Raw genomic sequence first — 26,947 nt, 5'->3', positions numbered from 1 at the left:
TTCCTTGTCGCTGTTGTCTCCCGACCTCCTTGTGAGCCCTCACACTAGCTGGATGCTTGACCCCCAGCCCCCACCTTCCTTCTCAGCATCATCTGGCCTTTGTCCAGGGCAGAAGCCCTGCTGCTGAGAGAGTTCTTCCAAGAGCACCCACCCTGTGCTGAACACCGTGAACATGTGTTTCAGCTACGGTAAGTCCCGGACACACAAACGAGTTCTGTTCCAAGGGTATGTTCCTAAGTCCAGCAAAGTTGGCCTGGGTACCCAACTAACAGTCACCCATATAGTACTGCACTCTACTGAGTTTATAATACTTTTCAGGCAAACAATGCATAAAAGCCAAACACAGGAAGTAAGGGAAACAATTTTACCCTGACAGCACAGCAGTGCAGCACAGCAGCCGGCCCAGGGGCTGCACCCAGTGCACAGGCAGGAGCAGTCACTGAAGGGGCTGCACCCGGTGCACAGTCAGGAGCAGTCACTGAAGGGGCTGCACCCAGTGCACAGGCAGGAGCAGTCACTGAAGGGGCTGCACCCAGTGCACAGGCAGGAGCACTGAAGGGGCTGCACCCAGTGCACAGGCAGGAGCAGTCACTGAAGGGGCTGCACCCGGTGCACAGGCAGGAGCAGTCACTGAAGGGGCTGCACCCGGTGCACAGGCAGGAGCACTGAAGGGGCTGCACCCAGTGCACAGGCAGGAGCAGTCACTGAAGGGGCTGCACCCAGTGCACAGGCAGGAGCAGTCACTGAAGGGGCTGCACCCGGTGCACAGGCAGGAGCACTGAAGGGGCTGCACCCAGTGCACAGGCAGGAGCAGTCACTGAAGGGGCTGTACCCGGTGCACAGGCAGGAGCAGTCACTGAAGGGGCTGCACCCGGTGCACAGGCAGGAGCAGTCACTGATGGAGGAGGGAGGGGGGGAGGGGGGGAGGCGGGAGAGCAGAAGGGCCGTCAGCGACGGGCGACGGCGGGCAGGCTGCAGTGCCGCTCACGCCTGGCGTCCACGGCACAGGTTCTGCTTCCTCTCTGAAACTAGAGCCACGTTCTCTTCTTGGAAAGTTTGCAACTTGAAGTTCATGTGTAGGGGCCTTGCTGTATTCCTGACACAGGCCGCTGACTTTACTCCTTAAGTAGCTCTGGAATCTGCTAGTTCTCTGCATCCCGACTGTGCCTACTGTTAGATTTCTGCCACCTTTTGCCTGTATTATTGTGGAACCTTCTGAACCAGTCTCTTTTCCTCTCATTTTTCTATTTCTAGTTCATGCTTCACACTATAGCAAGAGTCATCTTTCCAAAGTGTATATTTTATCATTATTATTTGTTGTTGTTGCTTAGTCACTGAGTCATGTCTGACTCTTTGCAGCCCCTTGGTCTGTAGCCCGCCAGGCTCCTCTGTCCATGGGATTTCCCAGGCAAGAATACTGGAGTGGGTTGCCATTTCCTTCTCCAAGAGATCTTCTCGACCCAGAAATTGAACCCGCGTCTCCTGTGTTGCAGGTAGATTCTTTACCGCTGAGCCATACTTCTGAGAGACGTTAATTTCTGGGCTTGAGGATGGGTTCTGCGTTTTTTTGTGTGATGCAGAGGGTCTTACATCATAAGGGCTCCTTTTTCTCCTCCAGCTGCATGTTGTGTCTTTCCCTATTTTGGACACAGATTCAGTCATATCTTGCTTATACTGAGCTCTCTTTCAACTCCATATTTCAGGTACTTTGATCACAGTCTCAGGAGCTGCTCAAGGAGATTTAGTCCCTAATGGACTGTAATCAACATAAAGGCTCATTATAATGTATGTGAGCTACATGGCAAAGGTCATAAGAAAAGTGTTATCCCAGAGGAAGCATGTAATTTGGAAGACAGCAGAAAGATTACTCTCAGAAAAATAATGACTACTGGGTAGTTTCACACTGATATGCTTCTAATAAATAAGAATATGCTATACCACAGTGCAGTGTTCACGTCTGTGCTGCTACATCGCTTCAGTCGTGTCCAACTCTCTGCGACCCCATAGACAGCAGCCCACCAGGCTTCCCTGTCCCTGGGATTCTCCAGGCAAGAACACTGGAGTGGGTAGACCATACTTTATATGAATGAGTACTAGGTCATGGGTATCCAGATATTTGTTGGATGAATGAATTAATCTCTAAATGAAAGCTTAATTTTGATCAGCCTAATTATCTTAATATTATATGGATTTTAGTTATTGAAAGTTACTTTAGGAAAAGGCTTGGTAATGTAGACTAAAAAGAACTCTGTCAAATGAGAAGTGACATCAGAATATTTAAAGCTTGATTGAGTTTTGAATTTAGATTGGTTGTTCATACTTAACGTATTTAGGGCTAGATGTTTCTAAGCTTTGAAAGGAAATCCTTGAGAAATTTAGATGATTTTTAAAAGAATGGGAATACAGTAAGGGTTCTCTCATCTGCTGTCTTGGACATTTCTGTTTGAATAGTCTGATGTGTTCAGAGATGGCGTTGTTGTTGTTTGGTTGCTAAGTCGTGTCTGACTCTCTGTGACTCCATGGACTGCAGCACTCCAGGCTCCTCTGTCTTCCACTGTCTCCCAGAATTTACTTAAATTCATGGCCATTGAATCAGTGGTGCTGTCTAGCTATCTCATCCTCTGCTGCCCTCTTCTCCTCCTGCCCTCAATCTTTCCCAGCATCAGGGTCTTTTCCAATGAATCAGCTCTTTGTATCAGGTGGCCAAAGTATTGGAGATTCAGCATCAGTCCTTCTAATGAATGTTCAGGATTGATTTCCTTTAGGATTGACTGGTTCAAAGATGAGGTATCAGTTCAGTTCAGTTCAGTCCAGTTGCTCAGTCATGTCTGACTCTTTGCGACCCCATGAATCACAGCATGCCAGGCCTCCCTGTCCATCACCAACTCCCAGAGTTCACTCAGACTTATGTCCGTCGAGTCGGTGATGCCATCTAGCCATCTCATCCTCGTCCCCTTCTCTTCCTGTCCCCAATCCCTCCCAGCATCAGGGTCTTTTCCAGTGAGTCAACTCTTTACATGAGGTGGCCAAAGTATTGGAGTTTCAGCTTCAGCATCAGTCCTTCCAATGAACACCCAGGACTGATTTCCTTTAGAATGGAGTGGTTGGATCTCCTTGCAGTCCAAGGGACTCTCAAGAGTGTTCTCCAACACCACAGTTCAAAAGCATCAATTCTTAAGCACTCAGCTTTCTTCACAGTCCAACTCTCATATCCATACATGGCCACTGGAAAAACCATAGCCTTGACTAGATGGACCTTTGTTAGCAAAGTAATATCTCTGCTCTTGAATATACTATCTAGGTTGGTCATAACTTTCCTTCCAAGGAGTAAGCGTCTTTTAATTTCATGGCTGCAGTCACCATCTGCAGTGATTTTGGAGCCCCAAAAAATTAAGTCTGACACTGTTTCCCCATCTATTTCCCATGAAGTGGTGGGACCAGATGAGGTATACGTTAATCAAAATAGCTTGCCAATTCTATTTGGAACTGCATTCAGAGCCTGAAATGTAGTTTTAATAAATTCAGTGATGAAAATGATTCCATTTTTGAGGATGAATTTTATATTTGGAATATTTAGAAATCCTTTGGAGCCAAGTTTGTACTTGGTGGAAAAAGTAAATTGTCTTGGTATTCTTCTTTCGATTAAAAGATGATCTCTTCTTAGGTGAGACCAGAAGTTTTCATGATTCACAAACTGATTACAATCCAAGGAGGGATTTCAAATGGATTTTCAGTATCAGAGGCCTTTCTGGAAATAAGTCCACATGCTCCCATTGTGCCTGTTTGAAGGGCAACGTTGACTGTATAGAATCTAGTATGTTTGTTAGAAATCAGTTGTATCATTTTACAATTAGGATTCCTTTACATTTTGTCTCCCTTTATACCTTTATTATGGGATATTGTGACTTTCTCACATACCTGTGGGCATGCTTCACACAGCTCTCTCACGAAGTGTTCATAAAACAAATGCCAACCCTGATTTTGAAGTTTTGATGAGTACTTCTTTTTCCAGGAACGCTTGTACGCACTGCATTTAATTATGCCTTCTTTTCCTCCCTTGACCGGATCTCGTTCAGTGCAGAACAGGGAGGTGGAAGAGGAGGACTTCCTAGGAGAGTTCTGATGGGGCACCCAGTAGGGGGTCGGGGGGGCACACGGGGTCAGCGAAAGCCCACCCCAGCTCCCAGCGCCGGCCTAGGGGGAGCCAGGACGCGGAGCTGCGTGGGCCCGTGATGAGCGCAGTGAGCAGAGAGGGCTGAGCTTGGTGCCGCGCGGGCCCCAGCGTTCACGGGGATCCTGTCTGAAGGACCAGGAGGACACAGGAGAGCTGGACGTTTAGCAGGGTGGCTTAGGGCCTGAGCCCTGACTTTGCACTGCCCTGTGTAAGTGCTTGGATTCCCCCACTTGCTGGCTGTGTGCTGGAGGGAAGGTACTGAACGCCTACCTATGCCTCGCTCTTCCGCCCTGTGGGTTAGGGGAGCACTACTTTGGAGAAGGCGATGGCACCCCACTCCAGTACTCTTGCCTGGAAAATCCCATGGATGGAGGAGCCTGGTAGGCTGCAGTCCATGGGGTTGCTAAGAGTTGGACACGACTGAGCGACTTCACTTTCACTTTTCACTTTCCTGCATTGGGGAAGGAGATGGCAACGCACTCCAGTGTTCTTACCTGTAGAATCCCATGGACAGGGGAGCCTCGTGGGCTAGGTGAGACCAGAAGTTTTCATGATTCACAAACTGATTACAATCCAAGGAGGGATTTCAAATGGATTTTCAGTATCAGAGGCCTTTCTGGAAATAAGTCCACATGCTCCCATTGTGCCTGTTTGGGGTCGCACAGAGTCGGACACGACTGAAGCGACTTAGCAGCAGCAGCAGCAGTTTTTACGGAGTCCTGGCCGTGGAGCCTGCAGGTGCTGTGCCTGGCACGTGGACAGCGCTCGGAGGCCAGGACAAGATGCTGGCTCTCAGTGGGTGAGGACGCGTGTGGCAGAGACGACGCAGCGCTCTCGGCGCACAGGTCTCTCTGTGCCTGTTTCTGTGTCGTGTTCCATCCTTTGTCACACCTCTGTTAGCAACACACCCCCGTCAGCGGCTTCCCTCTCCCGTCGACGTGCTCAAGCCCTGAGCCCATGAGCCGTCCTTGGCGTCCCTCTCCCCTCGCCCTCATGTTCAGTTCCCGCAGTCCGAGTCCTCGGGGCCCACCTGAGGGTCGCGTCCTGGCCCGTGCGCTGTGCGCGCCTCACTGTTGCCGTCAGGTCCGGCCAGGCCAGGCCTTCCGTGCTCTCCCCGCTCTCCCCCTCTCTGGCTCTCCTCCTCTCCCTGCCTTTCTCCACGTAGGGTCAGGGTCGTGAGTTTGGAGCCTCTCTGCTGGAGACCCACAGCCCACACTCATGCTCTCAGCGTGCTCACCTCTGACCCTGGTCCTTACCTGCAGTCTTCTCCACCCTCCAGCCAGTGTTCTTCAGACACATCTAGCTCCTTCCTCCCTGAAGATGTTTCCCCCAGGGCTGCTTTCTGGCACTTTCTTTTCCTTCTGGTCTTTTAATCTTTTAATCTGTTAACCAAAATGTCACCTCCTCCGTGGGGTCATCCCAGTATCACCCAATCCAAAATAACCATTGTTCATTTCCTATTATATCACTCTATTTTATTTCTCTGCATAGTACCTAAATATTAGATATTAATCTTGTTGCTGCTGCTGCTGCTGGTAAGTCGGTTCAGTTGTGTCCGACCCTTTGTGGGGCATAGACGGCAGCCCACCAGGCTCCTCTGTCCCTGGGATTCTCCAGGCAAGAGTACTGGAGTGGGTTGCCATTTCCTTCTCTCAGATACTAATATTGCTTATTGCCTTTTTACTGTTTTTGGATCACATGTTTGTTTAAGCCTGTCCTCTATTAATAACTGTGGAATAAATGAATAAATTGAAGAAAACGTCTTCCGTTTGTCTCTGTCGCAGTGAAAGGCTTCTTGCTCGCAGTGTTGAATTTCAGCAGCTGCAGCAGCTGGTGCTCACGGGCCTGGTGGCAGTGTCTCTGTCATTACCCTGGTCCTGAAATGCCAGGAGAGGTAACCAGTATTTTTGGTTACATAATTTGGATATAGTAATTATCATGCTAGGTAGTATAACTAATGATGGTTAAATGATACAAATACCAAGATCTTATAAATGTTTAAATAATTGGTTGAATTTGATCATTCATTTTTCTTATGCTGTAGTGAATTCTCTCCTTTGTTTGATAAAAAGCCAGTTATAGTGATTAATGGTATATCATTCCAGCTGACTTAAATCTCAGACTTTTAGTGTCTTTAGGAATAGGTTACTTTTGAAATAGCTTAAAAAATTTTAGGGAGATGATTTTTCAAATGGGAAGAAGAATGACTAATTAGATTGCTGGCACATGTGATGTTTTTGTTTTAACATGTTTTTTAAATTTCTGGTGAGGTTTATATAGAAAGTAGTATGTAAGAGCTCTGTGTGAGATATTGTCAAAAGGGCATTCCAGTTTGTGTAGTTGGGAGCTGAGTAATGTCTCTTTAAAGATCATCCATAGAATGAGCTTCATTGCCAAATAAAATTGAAGGGCATTTTTAAGTTTCGTTACTTTCAAATTTTGGAGAAATTTAATAATATTAACATTAAGTATAGTATTTGTTAGATTACAGAGTTGGTAAGATGAAAATCACCAGCAAGAGACAAGTTTGCAGTAACAGTGAAAACCTTATTAATGGTGTTAAGTATTGTTAATCCTGGCTTGTACATTAGATTGTTGATAACAGTACCTCCAGGAATTGTCAGGACAGGATTTTCTCCCTGGAGAGTCTGTGGAGTCCATGGCGGGGCTCCTCTAATTTCCCCAGAGAGAACTATTATCATCATGTTACCCTGAATTATCTTACTGCTCATTAAACGTTCTTGCCTTCAAATTTAAAAGAAATTAGAGAAATTAATTTAGTCCTGGGAAATTGTTGTTTAACGAGTTTGCACCTGTGAGAGTATGAGCCAGGGGCACAACAGACTGCGTTTTACTTTGAAATGAAAAGTATTTATGTGCAGGAGGGGACTAACACGTAGAAGTTAATCCCAATTAGTTAGCATGATCTGGTGGTTGGTAATTAAAGCGCATTCAGATCAACAAGAGTTTCCTTAATGAGAATGCCGGACATGTAAGGTGTTACATAAAGCTTCCTTCACTCTCAGGTTTGATTTTTTTAGTCGTCATATGTGATTTTGAGTATTTATTTTACTTTTCTGAGATTTTAGGATTCTTTTAACTTGCGGATTCACACATCTCAGGAGATTAAACATAACTTACCACAAAAATGTAACGCACACGCTTCCAGCGCCTATCATACCCACGCCCTCTATTTAAGGGGTCACGGTGTCTCACCGTTAGCGATGCAGAGATGAAGTGACACCAGTAAAAACAGTCAAACAGTTACATTTTAAGACTTAATCCAAAGAAGAATCCGCTTGAAAAATATTTTAGGGAGTTATGTGGTCTTTATTTCGTAATTGTGGAAGCTACTTGGTGCTGAATTAGTCATGTCCCTCAGTTTCTTTTGTCACCAAGAGCTTGCAGTTTCAAACTTGGAGGGTTTACAGGCTTTCAAGCAGTTGCTCTCTTCAGTTCGCCTGCGACTTTAAACTTGAGTGTGACCATGTTCCAACCAGAAGCCGAGTTACCACCACACATGGTTTTAGGTATTACCTGCTCCCCCACAGTAATTAGAAGGCCTTTGGGCAGGAAAATTTTACTTAGATATAGTGTATGTCTCCAAGGAGCCTTATATGCAAGGGGTCCGGCTGTGTTCATCTGTGGATCAGGGCGAGAGTCCACGTGCTAACTGGAGTGTCTGGCTGGAGGGCGAGCCCAGGGCTGGGCAGTGCTTGGAGACCCTAGTAGAGAGGCTGCTGGCACGCGGAAGTCTGGCTGTAGATTCAAGGCCCAGAGAAGGAGGGCCGAAGAAGAAAATCGACGCCTCGACTTGGAGGAGGCTGTGGGGAGAGAGGGTCGGTGGCAGGCTGTGACCGTGGGTGCCCCCGGGAAGGGGCATAGGTGACAGTGAGCACGTGCGTGTGCGAGCTCTGCCCCTGGCGACACTCGCAGGCTGCCCTCAGGTGGGCTCCCGCCTGCCCTGGGGAAGTGGGTACAAGGTTTGGGCAGCTGCCCAGCTGAGAAAGACACTGAGACTCAGATGTGAGGCTCCAGCCCAGCCTTGTGGAGTGCCTGCAGACCCTGTGCTGTTTCTCTGGGGCTTTGTGAGAACCTGGCTTCCCTGGTGGCTCGGTGGCAAAGAACTCGCTGCCAGTGCGGGGACTCACGTTCAGTCCCTGGATAGGAAGATCCCCCGGAGAAGGGAATGGCAACTCATGCCAGTATTCTTGCCTGGAAAGTCCCATGGACAGAGGAGCCTGGTGGGCTTCAGTGTGTGGGGCTGCAGAGGGCCTTACATGACGTAGTGACGAGAGCACCATCGCTGTCAGGGCAGGCCTTAGGCGGCGGTGCTCAGGGCTTCACATATCACCCCAGCGGGGACAGTGGGTTAGCACTCAAGTCTCCCGATCTGGCAGGGGTGCAAGGCAAGTCTCCGTCTCACCCGTTGGAAGCTGTTAAGGGCAGAGGGAGTTCTTTCAGCTGTGTTCACCTATTTAGTAGATACTTACTGTCTGTTTCATGTCACGCCACCTTCGTGGCATCTGGGCACAAGCTTGGTTTCTGCCTTTGAGAAGCTGTGCTTGGAGGGAGAAATAGACACATGTAAACAAATAATTAAAAGCCACTGAGATCTGGAACCCAGCCCCGTGCCTGAGCTTGCACGGCTGTCTGCAGAGTTGACTGCTGCTGAAGACTGTGGGCCCAGGGCAGGGGCCCCCTGGGAAGGGCTGTCAGTTGGGTCTCCACGGTGAGCAGAGGTGGGCCACGTGTGCAGAGCACAGGTCCCCAGAAGGCCGGGTCACTTGGACGCTGTGTGTCCTCACACAGGGGTGAGCTGCTGCTGGACTTGGAGGCAGACGGGAAGGATAGTGGGGAGGCCGGGGCAGGTGTGGGGTGTCTGTGAGACCCCCTGCCTCTGGTGTAGGTGGGCTCAGTGTGTGATGGAGGAGACAGAGTGGTATTTAACTTTCATAAAAGCTGAAAATCCTTTAAATGACTCACATTATTCCAGAAGTCATTTCATGGGGCTCAGACACATAGCCTGGTGATGAAGGGGCTGCAGGGACTGAGACCCCGTTTATGCACTGCATGGAGAGCAGGGCAAGGCAGTTGCAGTGATCTTACTTGCTTTATTTTGTATCCAATTTGCATCTCAGTATTTTGCTGAGTTATTTTATTCCCCAGCATAACTCAGGTGCTAAGTTAAAAAATATGGGGAATTGGACCACATCCAAAAAAAAAAAAAAAAAATACAGCTCTTCCCTAAAAATAGTTCTTTACTTGCATGGGCACTGGCCTGATGATGTCATCTCTTTTATTTTAAGCACCTCATACAGTGCTGTTTACCTGGGACATAACTCATCCACATGCAGCAGGGCACCGGCCACAGCGTCCGAGAATCACCGGCCAGGTGTGTGTCACCTGCCTGACCATGTCTTAAAGGAGACCACCCTGTGCCCAGGCTGATCTTTCTGCAGATCACCACAGCGTGCCCGAGCCTCGGGGTGGGGGTGCTGGGATGTGCAGCCCCGCTCCGTCTTATGTCTGCTCCTCGCATCTAGGCCTGGCGACAGGACATGGGAGCAGATGAGACAGGCTGTCAGTCAGCCGCGCTGCCCTTTGAAGAAAGGCCACGGGGGGGAAAGGGTGCCGCAAATGGGCTGTGAAGTTTACATACACTGCCCACTGTTAAACAGATTACGTCTAATGAAGTGTCTAATGCTCAGGCCGTATCAGCCTAATCCTGGGTGGCAGCTCATCCCTCTGCTGCCAAAAAAACGCCGCCCTCTGGCCCTCACTCGCCACTCCGGCGGCCACGCGCAGGGAGGCGCCCAGCCTTAATAAACCCAGACAGTGTGTGATCTGACATGCAAATGTAGGTCATTGCATATGTAAATGTGTGATTAAGCGCCTGCATGCCAAAACACATTAGCCGTCCTCCGCGCTCAGCATGCGGTCGTCACAGCGCCTCAGCAGCCCCCGCGCACGTTTGTCAGTTATCGCGCGGACAGGGGACGGGGGTCCCTGGCAGGCCTGAAGTGCGTGCGTGGTAGCGTTCCCGATGAGGAAGCCGAGTGTCACCTCGGAGACCCATACCTTTTCATCTGGAGAAGGAGCACTCTAGATGTTTGGAAGAGAGGAAGGAAACCCACCTCTTCCATGTTGCAGTCTGTCCTAGTGTGTAAATTAAACAAAAACAAAAACACTTGTTAGAAAAGCTTGGACAATTGAAAGTCTCTCCTCGTTAAGTGAAATGAAGTTACGAAAGCTAGAAGTTGCTAACATCCACTGACTATATCTAAAAAGTGAGACTTCGTAAGTTTCGTTTGTTAAGTAGGTGACAGTTCCTTGATGGAGCAGTTGGTAAAGAATCTGCCTGCAATGCAGAAAACGCGGGTTCAATTCCTGGGTCAGGAAGATCCCCTGGAGAAGGGATAGGCTACCCACTCCAGTGTTCTTGGGCTTCCCTGGTGGCTTAGCTGGTAAAGAATCTGCCTGCAGTGAGGGAGACCTGGGTTTGATCCCTGGGTTGGGATGATCCCCTGGAGAAGGGAAAGGCCACTCACTGCAGCATTTTGGCCTGGAGAATTCCATGGACTCTATGGTCCATGGGGTCACAAAGCGTCAGAGAGGACTGAGTGGCCTGGAGAGTCGGACCTGGAGAGTTGGACCTGGAGAGCTGGAGAGGACTGAGTGACCTGGAGAGTCGGACCTGGAGAGTTGGACCTGGAGAGTCGGAGAGGACTGAGTGGCCTGGAGAGTCGGACCTGGAGAGTCGGACCTGGAGAGTCGGAGAGGACTGAGTGGCCTGGAGAGTCGGACCTGGAGAGTTGGACCTGGAGCGTCGGAGAGGACTGAGTGGCCTGGAGAGTCGGACCTGGAGAGTCGGAGAGGACTGAGTGGCCTGGAGAGTCGGACCTGGAGAGTTGGACCTGGAGCGTCGGAGAGGACTGAGTGGCCTGGAGAGTTTGACCTGGAGCGTCGGAGAGGACTGAGTGGCCTTCACCTCGCGTCTCTGTGACAGCTGTAAGCTCGCCTCAGCGGCCACGAAAAGAAACCTTACACTTGAGCAGTGCGGCAGGTCGTCTCCTTTATTTTATGATTTCATTCCTACTTTTTATTTTCATTTTTGGTATGTGTGTTTCTAGTCCCATTTCTGTTTTATTCATCAAAAGGCCTAAAATTGAGAATGCTGTGGGTCATCGCATAGGGCACTGTAATATTGATTACATTGTAGGTGGCTGTTTAGTAACCCCAGAGGATGGCTCACCCTGTGTTGGGAACTGGGGCTTGGGCATCAGCTAGCTATAGATCCTGGTGTGATAACATCTGCCTGATAGGATCATCACGAGAATGGAATTAAATTGCATAAAAAGTACTAATTTATAGGACCAGTTACATTATAGGTGCCAAAATGGGACCTTTTTTATTGTAGTCGTGTTATTATTCTATTCTGCCAGTTATTTATGGTTTATATTCACATAACGAATTTGTGAAATTTGTATTCTGATTGTTTTGCATGTCTTAAAGGAAGAGTGGTATTTTTCTTATTTTGGACTTTTCAGAAGAAAGAGAAGCTATGCACAGTAACAAGTTATTGCTACTTTTCCCCTCTTTTTTGATAAACGTTGCATTTGAATGGCAGTGAAAGTCCAGCAGAATTCTACAGTTTTTTTGCTAGCGTGATAGATATAGTGACATGAACACGGCCGCCTGTATTAGGGGTTAATGTAATGCCCATATATATGTCAAAACAGCCCTTTGCATACGTCATGGGGTTATCAGCCCTAACTACGGTTTATCTGAGGACCGTGTATTTGAGTTCAAGCTGCCTTGGTGGGCTTAGGAACCCGTGCGCCCTTTGTTTGCACCAATAGGTGTTTAATGTTCGGCCTTAATCAGGCCCCACAAGAATGTCATGTTTACTTCGAGTCGGCCCAGAGTAGAGAAGGTCCATTCAGATGTGAGCAGAGTGGTACCAGGCCAAGAAGGGTCTACTTATCAGGAATCCCGGGATCTGGAAGAGGTCCACGAGTGTTTGGCCAAAAAAAAGGGAAGATGGAAAAGCGCATGTGATGGCTGAGCCGCTTCGTTATGTTTCAGTAGACTGAGCTGCTGCAGGTAGAGCAGGAGTGACATGAGGCACTGCAGAGGCAGCCTTCCCGGGGCGTGTGTGGTGGCCTCCGCGCTGGACAGCGTTCAACCCCATAGGTGCGCAGCTCAGGTCTGTCCTGTGGCCGGGTGATGGATGACTGAGTCTGTAAGCAAGGAACAGAAGAATTAGGACAGTGGATAGAACACATCCACCCCCAGAGGGGCCCACGGTGATGCCCCCTCCCAGCCCCATGATCCACTCAGCACAATTGAGGCCCCTTTGTGTGTCCACATGGGCTCTTTCCGAGCAGAAACACTTCTTAGGATACATCTGCTTCCCTGGGGGCTAGTCCAGTGCCCGCCGTCTAATGAGTACTAAAAAGTGTGAGTTTTAAAAAGAAATGTCTTTTCCCACGAACAGCAAAAAATATATTGTTTAAAAGGTATTTATGTACTAAGTGACAGAAAGAAAGAAAGACCGTGAAGTTGCTCAGTTGTGTCCAACTCTTTGTGACCCTGTGGACTGTAGCCTACCAGGCTCCTTCATCCATGGGATTTTTCCAGGCAAGAATACTGGAGTGGGTTGCCATTCCTTCTCCAAGTGACAGGGGCCTATCTGAAAGGCTACACACTGTATGATTCTAACTATGTGATATTCTGGAAAAAGCAGAACTGTGGGTCCAGTGAAAAGATCGGCGGCTGCTAGGTGTTGGTGGGGAGCGAGGGGTGAACAGGCAGAGAACAGACGGTTTTTTGGGCAGGGAAAATATACTATGGTGTTAAATATACTATATACTATACTATAGTAATATAAATACACTATGAAGCTCTGGGGAGCTTCCCAGGTGGCTCAGGGGTAGAAGAATCCACCTGCCAATGCAGGAGATGCAGGTTCAGTCCCGGGGTCGAGAAAACCCCCGGGAGAAGGGAATGACACCCCACTCCAAGCCTATGGGCAGAGGAGCCTGGTAGAGTCCAGTCCACGGGGCCTCGAAGAGCTGGACACAACTAAGCGACTGAGCATGCGCACAAGCACTCTGATTACGGATATAGGTCGTTATCCCTTTGTCCACGCCCACAGAATGTTCTGGGAAAGACTGAAGGGGGAGGAGAAGGGGAGGACAGAGGATGAGATGGTTGGATGCCATCACCGACTCAGTGGACGTGAGTTTAAGCAAGCTCTTGGAGTTGGTGATGGACAGGGAAGCCTGGTGTGCTGCAGTCCATGGGTCGCAGAGTCAGACACAACTGAGCGACTGAAGTGAACTGAGAATGTCCAGCAGTAAGGGTGAACCCCAGTGTTAACTGTAGACTTTGGGTGATAGTGACTTGTCAGTGTAGGTTCGTCAGTGGTGACCAGGGTCCGGCTCTGATGGGGTGTTGATAACAAGAAAAGCAGTGCCTGGGTGGGGGTGTACCGGGAACCTCTCTACTTTCCTCTTAATATTCTGCTTTTAAAAACTTAGGTCTTAAAAAAAAAATGTAATGATCAGGTGGTAGACTTGCTGCCCCTGGAACTGTTCTTTGCAGAAGTTAAATATCATCAGGAAGTTTAGAAGGTTTTCATGTGCTAGTTGGCAGGGTGACTAAGTGAGTATGTGTGTGTGTATGTGTTTATTTTTATATAATATGAATAGTTTGATAAATACCTGTCAAACAAATGACTGTCTACAGGTTTACCATAGAAATCACCTACTTAAGTGAAGACAATTGACAATTGTGTGCATACTGTGTGATTGAAAACTTTCCTGACTTTTTTAATTACAGAAGGCCTTACGACCGGATATGGGCTATAATACGTTAGCCAACTTTCGAATAGAGAAGAAAATTGGTCGCGGGCAATTTAGCGAAGTTTATAGGGCAGCCTGTCTCTTGGATGGAGTACCAGTAGCTTTAAAAAAAGTGCAGGTAAGATGACTTTAATTTTATAAATCCATGTAAAATTATATTCTGTGAATAGTAAATAGAGAAAAGTATGTCCTGAACGATTGGGTCATGACAGTCTTGAGTTGAGAATGATGGGAAAGAATAAAAATTGTCCTGTAAACGCTTGCATTAAGTGCCGTGTATGGTGGAAATCACTTTTTAGTTGTCATGCTACTTCTAAAGCTGAGCTCCTCTGTTCCCCCGGCTTCAGCCGTGGCTGGAATGGTCTTGGGAAGGCTTCACAGCTCTCGGATTTAAGAGGCACGCTGGAGTTGCCACCATGGCCCCTAGCTGGGTGAGTGGCTACACGTCGCAGCCTCAGCTGCAGGCCTCGAGCACGGAAACCCGGCTCGAGGAATGCACTTCCTGAAGCCAGGACTTGGCGGGCACGCTCCGGAGCACGTCTCCGTGCTCATGGAGAACCAGCCTGGCAGTAAAAGACGGAAAACCAAGGTGAACTTTATTTACTGGAGGAGAGAAAGTGAGACAGGTGAATGCAGGGGATTGCTGTCCTGCTTACCATGCCCACGCTGCGTTGGCATCGGCCCTGGCCTCCTGCCCTGGCTGTGTGGGGCTCCTCAGGCACCCAGGTCTGCCCAGCTCCCCTGGCCCAGCCCTGCCGTGCTGCCCTGGCTGTGTGCGGGCTCCTCAGGCGCCCGGGTCTGCCCACACTGCGTTGGCATCGGCCCCGTCCTCCTGCCCTGGCTGTGCGGGGCTCCTCAGGCGCCCGGGTCTGCCCAGCTCCCCTGGCCCAGCCCTGCCCTGACGGGCCCACTGCCTCCCCTCTGGAACGCTCTCACCTTTCTGCCTCAGAGTGTTTGACATCCTGCAGTATAACTTCTCTTTTCAGAGAGAAGGTCGCTCTTGTCGACACTCGCCTGTAGACTTCCTGTTTTATCCTGCTACCTGGTGTCGTTTTCTCTGTCGAGTCCTGTGAAACCTCGGTGTCCTCCTCCTCTTACTATTTAATTTCATGAAGGATCAGTGTCCTTGCAGCAGCCTTCACCAGCAGAGGGGAACAGTTTTCCCTTGTACAGTAAATGTTTATGAAAGCGTTTACAGGACACACGTGTCAGAGGTCAGGACTGGAACAGGTGCCCTCACACCCACCCCGTGGCTCAGACACAGCCGTCACTCCCTTCCCTCGCAGGTCACCACGTCCTGAGTTTTGTGTGTATCATTCCTTTGCTTTTCTCGAGACTTTTCTCCATATCAGTATAAATTCTGAATGAATCTGTTGTTTGCTTCTGCATTTTTGAATTTCCATAAATATTGTCACGGGTTGGTGTGTGGCTACGCTTCAGTCTTTACAGGTGCAGTATTCGGGTGTGGACATGCATGTGTGTGCGGTATCGCCTGTGGTGTGTGTGGTACCCGTTCCTGCGTGCTGCTCGTCTCGGGTGTGTGCGGTTGTGTGCTGCTGCAGTATTTCTGTCGTGTTCATGTCAGGTCCTGTGTGTCTCCTGGCGCACACATGCAGGACTCTGCCTTTTGTATGTGCCTGAGACGGAAGCAATGAGCCTTCCTCTCTGCTTTGTTGTGTTGCAGTTGGGACCTCTTCTAGTTTAAGCACAACTCCCTCTACACACAAGAGAGGAATGATGCTGCGAAGATATTCTTAGCTTATGTAATTAGGGAACAGTTATCTTAAACCTTTACAAGAAGATATTTGCATTTCAGACATGTTGATTTTTGTGATATATTGCACTTGTGCTGAGAAAGAGAGACCAGGGTTCTTCCTTTTTAATAAGCCACCTCTGCAGCTTAGTATGAAAATGTTTTAAAATACCATTGACCAGACTCCTTTCCTGTCTGAAGAATCCTAGCCTCTCTTCAGAAACTTCACCAGGAACCAGACATTGGATTTCCTCCTGCAGTTTGTTATTTTAAGGCTTCTTACTGGTCTGAAGGGCTGCGTCACTGTTTCCAGCTAATCCAGGACCCTTCCTGGAGGAGGCCCTGTGTTGAAACGCTGCATCTATAATCCGTTGCTCTGCTCACAGTGTTTCATGAGACTCTGCAGGAGCAGTGTCCAGGCTCCTCCACGTGGTTCTCTGGGCGCTTCTGTGCTCTGTCCGCGTGTCAGGTTTCAGTTTGCCATGACCGGCTTGCTGGAAGCCCCGGTAACTTTCCTGGACGTCTGCCTGGTACCTGCGTGTGCAAGGGAGGGAGTGTGTGCTGAGCGCACTTTCCTTCTCGAGATCACACACGGATCGGGAGCCTGCGGTGGTGACAGGATTATTGGTCTTTTGGAGAATGCGCCCTATCCCGTCACAGTTTGTTCTCCACCATTATGGTGCTCCTTAACTGGGGGGCATGGGCTGGCCTTGCTGCCCTGTCTCCCAGCCTCCCTTCCTGCTGCTCCTCCAGTGGGAGCGGGCGTCTGGTGTTCAGTGGTTAGTGCCAAAGGCTTTGAGAACCAAGATGAACAAAATAACAGGACTCAGGGATCCCAGTGCAAGTGTAGCCAAGACACGTCTGTAACAGTGAGAGAGGAACCCCACAGGAGCAGCCTTGAGGAGCCCAGAGTGAGAGGGAGGTTGAAAAAGTCTCCCCAGGGCCCTTGGCCTGGGTCTTAGAACCGCAGTTGTATCGGAAGACTAGCAGCCAGTTGTTTTGATCTGGTCCATGCGATGTCTAGTTATACTCAGCTCATCCATCGTTTGGTCGTTAATTCTTGTCTGCCTCTTTGCAACCCTGTGGACTATAGCCCACCAGGTTCCTCTTGTCCATGGGATTCTCTAGGCAAGAATACTGGAGTGACTTGCCATGCCCTTTTCCAGGGGATCTTCCCAACCCAGGCATCAACCTGGGTCTCCTGCATTGCAGGCAGATTCTTTACCATCTGAACCACCAGGGATGCCCCATATTTGCTTATATTTAATAGCTATTTTAAAGCATTCATCAAGAAAATCAGTTGCAAGTCAAATTTTCCATAATTCAAGCTTTTAAAAAACTATCCCCTTTTAAAGCACATTAATGCTTTTTTACCTGTGTTAATTTTTGATTCTACATTCTGCATATTTTGCATGCAGTCCTGATTGCAATTAGGATTTTTATGCATTTAAAAATTTATGGGTAGTAGTTTCTTTTGTAATGCATGCAGTGATTTTAATATATTTCTAACCCTTTATGGCCATATATGCAGTCTCTTTTTCAGAGTTCACTGTGATTATGGAATTCATCCCAGTTAAATATTTGGCTCCATCTTTGTCCCTAGTCTTCCAGTCTGCAGGGCCTTTTTTTCTTTTTACAGTGTGTTCTCAGCGCCTTGCTCTTATTTCCCTGTGCCGCTCCCAGCACCGCGTTGTCTCTGCCGAGACCAGGAATCCTGGTTTCTCCCCAGGCCAGCCAGCGGAACCTGGTGGGTCTGCTCTCAGTGGCGTCCGGGCCCTCACTGCGCTCCGGGGCTTCTGTCTCAGCCGGCCACATCCCCTCTCCTGTCTCCCTCATGCTCTCTTTCCACCGGACCTTGTCTCTGACTTCATCCTGACCACGGCACACTGGCCCACATCCCCTAGACCTCTTACTTCAGGTCTGACCTCAGTTGTCTGGTTATGTTACTTGGACCTTTGTCAGCTATGAGAGCAACGTGGATGCTTCCGTTTCAGAATGCGCCCCGTCTTGCTCAGCCCCGGGCAGGGTTTCTCTTGGAGAGTGTTTCTTCATTTCCGCTTTCACTGGGAGTCCCTGTTCCACGCCCACAGCCCCGAGGGGCACTGCTCGCCTCTCTCTGGAGGTGCACTCTCCTGCACGTCCTACTTGGATGTGTTTTAGCCACAGGATAAGCAGAACCCAAACCAGCAGGCCTGCGTGACTACAGCGTTGGCGGTGGAAGTGCCTCGGCAGGCTGCGTGCCGTCAGGCGCAGTGGAAAGCGCCCACCGTGCTACGTGCTGCTTTCCCGTCATGGCCGCCCTCGCTCCCCTTCCCCGCCTGTGCTCCAGGGGGGGGCCTTTCTCCTCTGTCGCCCGGTTCCCTCCTCCCTGCAGTCTCACCCCTTGCCATCCTCACGATGTCCCCGCGGCCACTGCTGCTCCAGCACCCACCGCATCTCCCTGCCCGGGCTCGGGTACCGCTCTGCCTGGGGTCCTCTTCTCCTTCCTTCCATGGCGCCTCCTCCCCTATGCCTTTCGGGGCAGGTCTCACCCTCAGGGTTTGGCTCAGTTGCTGCCTTTCCCTGACCTTCGAACAGTGGCTTCTGAACCCCTCGAAGCCCTGACTAAACTTGGCTGAGCGTCAAGCTCTGGGGAAGTCAGAACAAAGTATGGATTTCTGGTGGTACCTCTGCCAGGCTTTCTGGTTTTAAGAACGTGAGGCTTCTGGTGCTCCAGGAGGCAGATCACTGTAGGTAGTCTGAGCAAGTTAGAAGGCGTCCCCGTGGAAACAGGGGTTCCTTTTTTTTAATAAATGACGCAGACAGGTATCCAGTTCCTTGCCGTCCTTTGCCGGGACCTTAGGAGCCCACGAGGAAGCATTGAGGCCTGTCTCTGATGTGCCCTTGGGAAGTGCAGGCGCCTGCAGAGAGGGGCCGAGGGCCCTGGGGAGCCCCTGCGCCCGCCGCCCCGCCAGCCCCCGCAGCCCTGGGGCCTGTGTGTGGAGCGCGGATTCTCCTTTCTGTCTGAGCGGCTGCAGCCCTTGCCCGGGGGTTTCCTCCTCCCGCGCTGTCTTCTGCCCTTCAGACAAGGGGTCGGTCTCCCTGCCCTCAGGGAGGCGAGCGCGGGCCAGCAGTTGGCGGCCGACGGCCGAGGTTCTCCGCGCGGCAGAGGAGAGGCCGCCCCCTCGGTCAGCCAGGCCGGGACGGGCGGAGGAGAGGGGCCTGGACCCTACTGCGGGCCGGGGCTGCGAGGAGGGAACCCGGGCGGAAGGGGGACCATGCGGGCGAGGGCGGCTGGCGGGTCGGGGACCCCAGAACAGGACTCGCCGCGAGCCATTCATCCAGGCTCCCGTGGGCTCGGACTCCTGGCTAGGATTCCATTTATGCAAGATAACTTAAGAGTAAGATACGACACTTTGTCAGACTCTCTTAGTGTTATTTTTAAGTACTTTCTTTACTACATTCTAAGTGTTTTTTCTTCTGATAGATGTCCTTTCAAGGACATTTGTGTTACCATTTGCAGTTTCATCAATTGTGAATAATTCTCACAAAATTTAAAGATGACAAAAGAAGTTAAATGATCTAGAGAATACCAAGAGCTTATAAGCCAATCACTTACCCTAAACACTGCTTTACTCTTCTCAAATATAAATTTAAAAACCCACAGAAACTTGGATAGAGCTGTGAAGATGCTTTCTAGAGACAGCCCTGTAAACAGTTTATGAAAATCCAGATTTTGTTTTTCCCCATATCTGTTGTCTTTTCCTGCTCATGGAATCAGGTTTGAATCTGTGTCTGGAAATGATTTAAGCTAAAGACACAGTTTTTATTTTTGTCTTGAAATGCTGCCTAGGAGAAAAAGGAAGATAAAATTCTTGTGAATTTGCAGTGAAATGTATCTACGGCTCAGAGTTTAGTTTTGCCTTAAATGTGCCAGCAGTACTTCATTCCTCACTGTTTGGAAGTCACTTCTGGTACTGAGAATTGAGTTAAAGATAGTTTAATTTGTAGTTCTAAATTAGTTTAATTATAAGTATTTTTAAAAATATGTAACCATGTAAAGCTTTTTTATTGCAGTGTGGTTGTTTTATAATGTTGTGTTAGTCTCTGCTGTACAGCACAGTGGCTCGGCCGTATGGATACCGCTTCCCTTGGATTTCCTTCCCATCTAGGTCCCTGCGGAGCACTGGGTAGAGTTCCCTGTGTGTGCAGTAGGTCCTCGTTGTCTGTTTTACACATGGTGGTGTATACATGTCAATCCCAATCTCCCAGTTCATCCCGCCCTCCCCTCTTTCCCCCTTGGTATCCGTGCGTTTGTTCTCTACATCTCTGTCTCTATTTCTGCCTCTATTTCTGGTATAAGATCGTCTATACCAGTTTTTACAGATTCCACGTAGATGTGTTAACATACGATGCTTGTTTTTGCTGTTAATTTTCCACATGCTTGGAACATTGAAAGATTTCTTTGATTGTATATTTTAAAGCACTTTGTATTATTTATGAAATATGTAACTGTTCTCTTTTCCCATTTTTAATACTGACTGCCTCTGGAGGGAAAAACGTATACTCTCTAGTAGTAACGTGAGATAAATTACCTGTCGATCTCCATAGTTCCTAAATGCTAATTGGAAAGTGCACTTCTAAATGTGTGTGTAATTATGTGTAGAGTATTAGAATGGACTTACATGGTAGTTTAAACCATGGATTACTGTTTTATTGAGTAATACTGAATTTTATTTTTAGATATTTGATTTAATGGATGCCAAAGCACGTGCTGATTGTATCAAAGAAATAGATCTCCTTAAGGTAAATAACAAATGAACTGTTGACTGTTTTGAACATAACTGAGGGGGTTGATAAAAGTGATTTATTAAGATTTCACACTTATAAGGAAAACAGTTTTTGAGATGTAGCTATGCCACACTGAATTCAAATAATGTATAAATTTGAAATCAGTATATTGCCTTTTGGATTCATTATACACTAATTTAATTGGAATGTTTGGTAGGATTAACTCCCTCCCCCATTTCAAACTAGAAATAGACATAAACATAAAACGTGGAAGAAATTTTTTTCTTGATCATCCCAATTAGACATATTCTAAATGTTAGATAATGCAAATGCATATTTGGCGTGATATATTGAGAATGTGAGCTGATCCAAGGGGTTCACATTATAAAAATAGTATTTCCATATCTTTTTCCGGATTTAGAAAGGGTGGTGTAAAGAGCATTTCAGCTTCTCACCCACTCAGAGCACAGGTCTGAGGTTTGAGTTACCTTCGCACTGCATTTGTTATAGTGAAGTTTCTGTTGAGGAATGCTGTGGCTTATGTTGTATTTTTAACTTTTGGATAAAGCTTGGATGATATTTATGCTGTCCATTTTTGTTTGTGCCCAAAATGAATCAGATTTATTAAAAAAGATAAAAAGTAAGCTCAAAATAAGCCATGCTTCCCACTGTCTACTTATTGTAGTTATTTCCTGGGACAAGAAGAAATAATGTATCATCACAGAGAATGTGGGAGGAAACCTATCTTCTATAAGTAGGAAGAAGAGAAGAAAAGCCTGTGTATACTCTGGGATAATTCATGAATAATTTTCTTTGAGAAATGATTTGTCTTATGTTACCTTGGTTAAAGATTGAACGAAAAGATTGTTAGAAAAGATTGTAAATATGTGTAGACTAATGCGTATATTTCTACAAGGTGAATTTTTTTTAAAGATAATTTAATAATCAGCCCCACAGATAGGTTCAGAATATTCGTAGTATTTGATATAAAGGCAATATTTAGATATAGTAGATGTCAGAGTTTTATCACTGGCTGAAGTTATACTAGGATCAGCCTTCAAAATAGTAAAAGGGACGTGAACTTACCATTGAGTGCCTCTAAGTGATAGTTTACCATTTAGAAGGATATAAATTTTAACAATTGGCTATTTAATTTGGTCATTCATTTATATGCATAGTTTATATATTTGTTGGGCATAGCAGTACTTTAAAAAATTTTAGGTGTATAATGTACTCTATGATTTCTAAGAATATTACTAAAAAATAATTGTTGTATAGTTTTACTTTCAATGATTATAAAACTTATTTCAAAATTTACTAGATGAAAGAAAAATACAGTCATGTTACGATTTCTGTAACTTAAAAATGAAATGCAGTCACTAATTTTATTCTTGTTACAAAACTATAAGTGACTTGGGAATTTACAGTAAGAAAACTTTTTGATGCCTTTGTTTTCCTCAGCAACTCAACCATCCAAATGTAATTAAATATTATGCATCATTCATTGAAGATAATGAACTGAACATAGTTTTGGAATTAGCCGATGCTGGTGATCTATCCAGAATGATAAAGGTAAGGTTTTTTGTTTGATTTAAAAAAAAAAAAAAACTAAAGATTTACTTTTTTTTGAGAGTTGTATGTTGCACGTATAGGCACATCGGATGCTTTAAAGACCTCACCACGATTCTTGACATTTGGTAGCCATGTAATCAATGATAGGCCATGGTGGTAGTTGTGATTATGAAGCTAGGTACCTGGTGTCCCCTTGGATGTATTAACACTCCAGAACCAACTTGGAAATAGACCGAGGGTGTGTTGTGTATCAGCTGAAGGTACAGCTCTGCAGCTTGGCTTCTTCACGCTGGTCACCCTCCATCCCACATGTCTGGGCGTCAGGCCGAGGGGCTGGCAGGGACTGTGGAGCAGCCTGGCTGGGCAGCCCCTGTTCGTGGGAGGGACACGCCGAGAGGAGAATGGGCCTCGCGCTCAGTCTTGGGTGTCACACCCTGATTTGACCCTTTAGAAGTCATTTAACTTTCTTTTCTGGAAGTGAAAGTGTTGGTCGCTCAGTCGTGTCTGACTCTTTTGCGACCCTGTGGGCTGCAGCCCGCCAGGCTTCTCTGTCCATGGAATTCGCCTGGCAAAGATACTGGAGTGGGTTGCCATTTCCTTCTCCAGGGTATCTTCCCAACCCAGGGGTCGAACCTGGGTTTCCTGCACTGCAGGCAGATTCTTTACCATTTGAGCCACTGGGTTGAAGTTCACTGACAAGTTACAGAGACTGCCTAATGACAGTAGCCTAAGAACTGGTTATCCTTGGCCTTGGCCTAACTTAACGTCTTCTGTGCGCCACCTTTCCCCCAAAACAGACTAACGCTAGAACCAACTTCACGGGGTCATTTTAAATGATCAATTAATTTATACACACACACACACACATATATTTATATATATGTATGTATGCATGTATACACTCGCAGCAGAACTCCGAAGAGTGCCCCCCATAGGAACACTAAGTCAGAGGAGGCCATCGCTATGTTACATGTTGTTACGTGTATTTCTCTGTTGTGTAAAATCCCGGGACTGACGTGGCGGCTGTGACTTCAGGTTCTCAGGCCTGAGACGTGAGGGCAGACAGGCACTCGGTGGCTGTGTTTGTGGGCACGTCACTGGGTGCTCGCTGCCACCCCGTGTCCTCCGCTTCACGCCGTTGGCCGGAACGGCGTCTTAGGAGCACGTGCAGGTGCGGGAGGCTGGCCTGCGTGCTCTTCATTTGGCTGTCCCTGTGTGAGCTGACCTCTTACTCTGCAAGCGGAGCCCAACAGGGCAGAAATGAGCCAAGACCAACGGAATGAGAAAAGTCAGTGCTATGAGCTCTGAGCCTGCTCCAGCAGAGGAGCCACTCCATCACCAGCATGTGGGCACGGTTCCCAGTCAAGGGGAGGAGGAGGGGGTCTTCACGGTGGATAAGCAGTGGGGCTCGGGTGTGCCCCAGTGGGTGGCCGTGGCATGCTGAAGCCACCACTGAGCCCACTGCAGTCGGGCATCTTTGGTGACTGGCTCATGTGTGTATTTGGCTTCCTCTGGTTGGTCCCAAGTTGGACGTAGGGACAGAAAGTGGGGAAGCTGTCAGTTACTGAGTCCTGGCCGTCTGGGGCTAATTGTTAACAGGAGTTATTGTTTAGCTTCCTGGATTGTCACGAGAGAGAGCAGGGTGACCTCCTGCGAGTCGGACGGAGCAGGCTGGCTTCTCGGGCTGCTTGCTAGAGTGGAAAGGTTGGCTTCCTGACCAGGTTGCTGCGGATTGTGGTTCGAAGGTCTGTTTTTACATGTGCTCTGCCCATTGTCTGTCTGTATATCCAGTCTCTTAGCAGATACTTGAGCACAACCGGTAGTCTGCCACATGGCGTTCTCGTGAGGGGGTTTTAGAAACAGTGTTAGGTGCTTTGCATGCATTATCTGTTTAGTCTTTACAGTGGTTTCAGGAGGTAATTTTGACACCTAGAGAAGAGAAGTATCATTACTAGTAAATAGAAGAACTCTGAAATTAGGTTTGTCTGATGCAAAAATCCATGTGTTTTCCTTGAGAGGCCCTTAAGAATTTTTGTATCACAAAACTCCTTTGAAAAAATCAGATGAAAACCTTTGACCGTCTCTACCTGGAAAATGCTGATGCATACACAGTTTGCATTCCATTCCAAGCCTTCGCAGATGTTCTGATCAAGGTGTTTGTGGATTTGCTAGCAGCGATCCTGCTTCCCAGTGTGAATTTAGCATCAGCCACTTAAACACTGTCCTATCAGTAAACTTCTTTTAGGCCCAGTTTCCTCATCTGTAAGATGGAGAGAGTTTTACAATTTCTAAATATAAAAAGTCTACATAAAAGGAAGGTAATGTTCTCATTATCACAGAACACTATCAAGCTGACTGTCCCATGGTAGGATGACTCACTGCTCGTCAGCTTTCTGTTTTAGGGACTTCCCATCACTGCCACAGAGAGCTAACCACCAACAAAAATGTGTCTTTGCAATTTAATTAACAAAGAAAGAAATGCAAATACACAAAAGAAAAATCTTAGAAAAACAGCTGTCTATCAAGATGAGACATATAAAAGCATCTGTAAATGATCCCTCCCAGAGGACAGGGACCACAGGGAGGGCCCTGTGTGGACATGGGGTGTTGCAGGCCCCCAGGACTCAGACAGAGACCCACACTGAAGATAAGAAACTGGACCAACACGAGTCCAGAGATAACTGATCCACAGGCATGAACCAGATCAACTGGTAACGGAGGGCAAAATTCTTTGCTTGAACCTTTAGGAATAAGAGTTATTTAATTACTTACAGGGGAAAGGAAAGTGGGCAAGTCCCTATTGGGCAAATGCCTGCTGAAGCAGATAAAAGAGACCATTTCAGTTGTAGAGTCTCACCCTAGACTGAGTGCTTGATGACTGAGGGGTTTGATTTTAGAGTTTGCTTTCTTGTTTAGTCTGCTTTTCTTCCTTCACACTTAAAGGCTGCCGTTCCTGGCCTGGGGCCAAGGCGTGCCGGCGCCTGTAGCATTTACCTTGGGAGAATACTCCTGTCCTGACCCCTGGAGAAAAGCGACTCTAGACCAGGGCACCTTACAGAAGCCCTGTTAACCTCTGTCGTCAGCAGACTCAGGTTTCTCTGGCCAGGTGAAGAAGGAAAAATTTGTCAGTGTGAACTTACATTTTTTGTGGTGATGAACTCAGCTCCGTGTTTAAACAGATTTGTCATAAGTTGACATTATCAAGGAAATTTTTAAGCAACTGACTCAGTGGATCTAGTAAGATAGATTGAGAACAGAATTCTGTGTGGTAATGAGTAGTAACTTTACCATTTATAGAATTGACAGCTATACCCTTAAAGCATCCATCATGTAGAAGATGATATGGGAAACTTTTTTAAAAGAAAAAAAAAAAACTTTTTAGAAAGTATCAACTGATTCCTAGTGAGACGCTTACAGAGCCACTCAGCGTGCTTTGGTAGAAGACGGAAGCGGTTCTTCTTCAGAGGGTTAGCACCCTCATCCCTGAGTGCTCCGCCCATGGGCTCTTCTGTCAGCCTGTCCTGGTCTTGTCCTTCATCAGAGCTGCCACCAGTTTGCCTCTCAAGAAGACACTCTGGTTCTGGTTTTCCAGGTCCTTGGAGCGCTTCTAAAGGCTGAAAGTCGTATTATCAAATCTGTAGATCTGATGGTACTCTCAGCATAGTGACTATAACAGTGTGCAGTGTGCAGAATGGAAAGTTTGACGGTGCAGTTTCACATGAATGGAATGTCTTCACATCCTGATTATAGTCCTGGGAGTCTTTTGCAGGATGATATTTCAGACCTGATCAAATGCCTAGTTGTATTGGGAAGGAGTTATTTATTAACTTGGGAGAATCTGACCTGTGGAATCTCCCCAGGTCCTTCAGCAAATAAAACCACTCTGATTGTGGATTGCTGCATGTCAGTTGAACACCGAGTTGTGACTTTTCTTTTCATTTGACTTAGTAAGCCTGCTGCTGATGCTAAGTCACTTCAGTCGTGTCCGACTCCGTGTGATCCCATAGACAGCAGCCCACCAGGCTCCCCTGTCCCTGGGATTCTCCAGGCAAGAACACGGAGTGGGTTGCCTTTTCCTTCTCCAATGCATAAAAGTGCAGTCGCTCAGTTGTGTCTGACTTAACGACCCCATGGACTGCAGCCTACCAGGCTCCTCCATCCATGGGATTTTCCAGGCAAGAGTACTGGAGTGGGGTGCCACTGCCTTCTCCGCTTAGTAAGCCTACAGTTTACTTATTATTTTTTTAAATATATAATGTCTCTCATTAGTTTTCTCAAGTGGTGAATATCCCTAACTTTCCTCCCTATATTCTCATCTCCCAGATTAACCACTGACTTTTACGTGCATAAAACCTTTCCAACTTTATAGTCTATCTTTACAGTTCAGTTCCGTTGCTCAGTCGTGTCTGACTCTCTGCGACCCCATGGACTGCAGCACACCAGGCTTCCCTGTCCATCACCAACTCCTGAAGCTTGCTCAAACTTATGTCCATCGAGTCGGTGATGCCATCCAACCATCTCATCCTCTGTCTTCCCCTTTCCCTTCTCCCTTCAATCTTTCCCAGGACCAGGATCTTTTCCAATAAGTCGTTCTTTGCATCAGGTGGCCAAAGTATTGGAGTTTCCGCTTCAACATCAGTCCTTCCAATGAACATTTAGGACTGATTTCTTTTAGGATGGGCTGGTTGGATCTCCTTGCAGTCCAAGGGACTCTCAAGAGTCTTCTCCAACACCACAGTTCAAAAGCATCAATTCTTCAGCGCTTAGCTTTCTTTATAGTCCAACTCTCACATCCATACATGACTACTG

At 47.5% G+C, this 26,947-nt stretch overlaps 1 protein-coding gene across 4 annotated transcripts in view; it reads left to right on the top strand.

The window, feature by feature from the left end:
- Positions 1–26,947, top strand: part of NEK7 (NIMA related kinase 7) — a 139,091-nt gene that overhangs the window by 58,941 nt on the left and 53,203 nt on the right. For 3 of the 4 annotated variants that reach the window (XM_025285314.3, XM_025285312.3, XM_025285311.3), the window contains exons 3-5: positions 14,021–14,161; positions 20,519–20,581; positions 22,028–22,138. In XM_025285314.3, the coding sequence (XP_025141099.1) occupies positions 14,021–14,161; positions 20,519–20,581; positions 22,028–22,138 (315 nt within the window). The remainder of the gene's footprint in view (positions 1–14,020; positions 14,162–20,518; positions 20,582–22,027; positions 22,139–26,947) is intronic. The other variant, XM_044942637.2, reaches the window with a different exon arrangement.

The sequence above is a fragment of the Bubalus bubalis genome, chromosome 5, assembly GCF_019923935.1.
Source record: "Bubalus bubalis isolate 160015118507 breed Murrah chromosome 5, NDDB_SH_1, whole genome shotgun sequence".
NCBI lineage: Eukaryota > Metazoa > Chordata > Mammalia > Artiodactyla > Bovidae > Bubalus > Bubalus bubalis.
The sequence above is the reverse complement of the archived record's forward strand: the minus strand, read 5'-3'. Positions and strand labels throughout refer to the sequence as shown.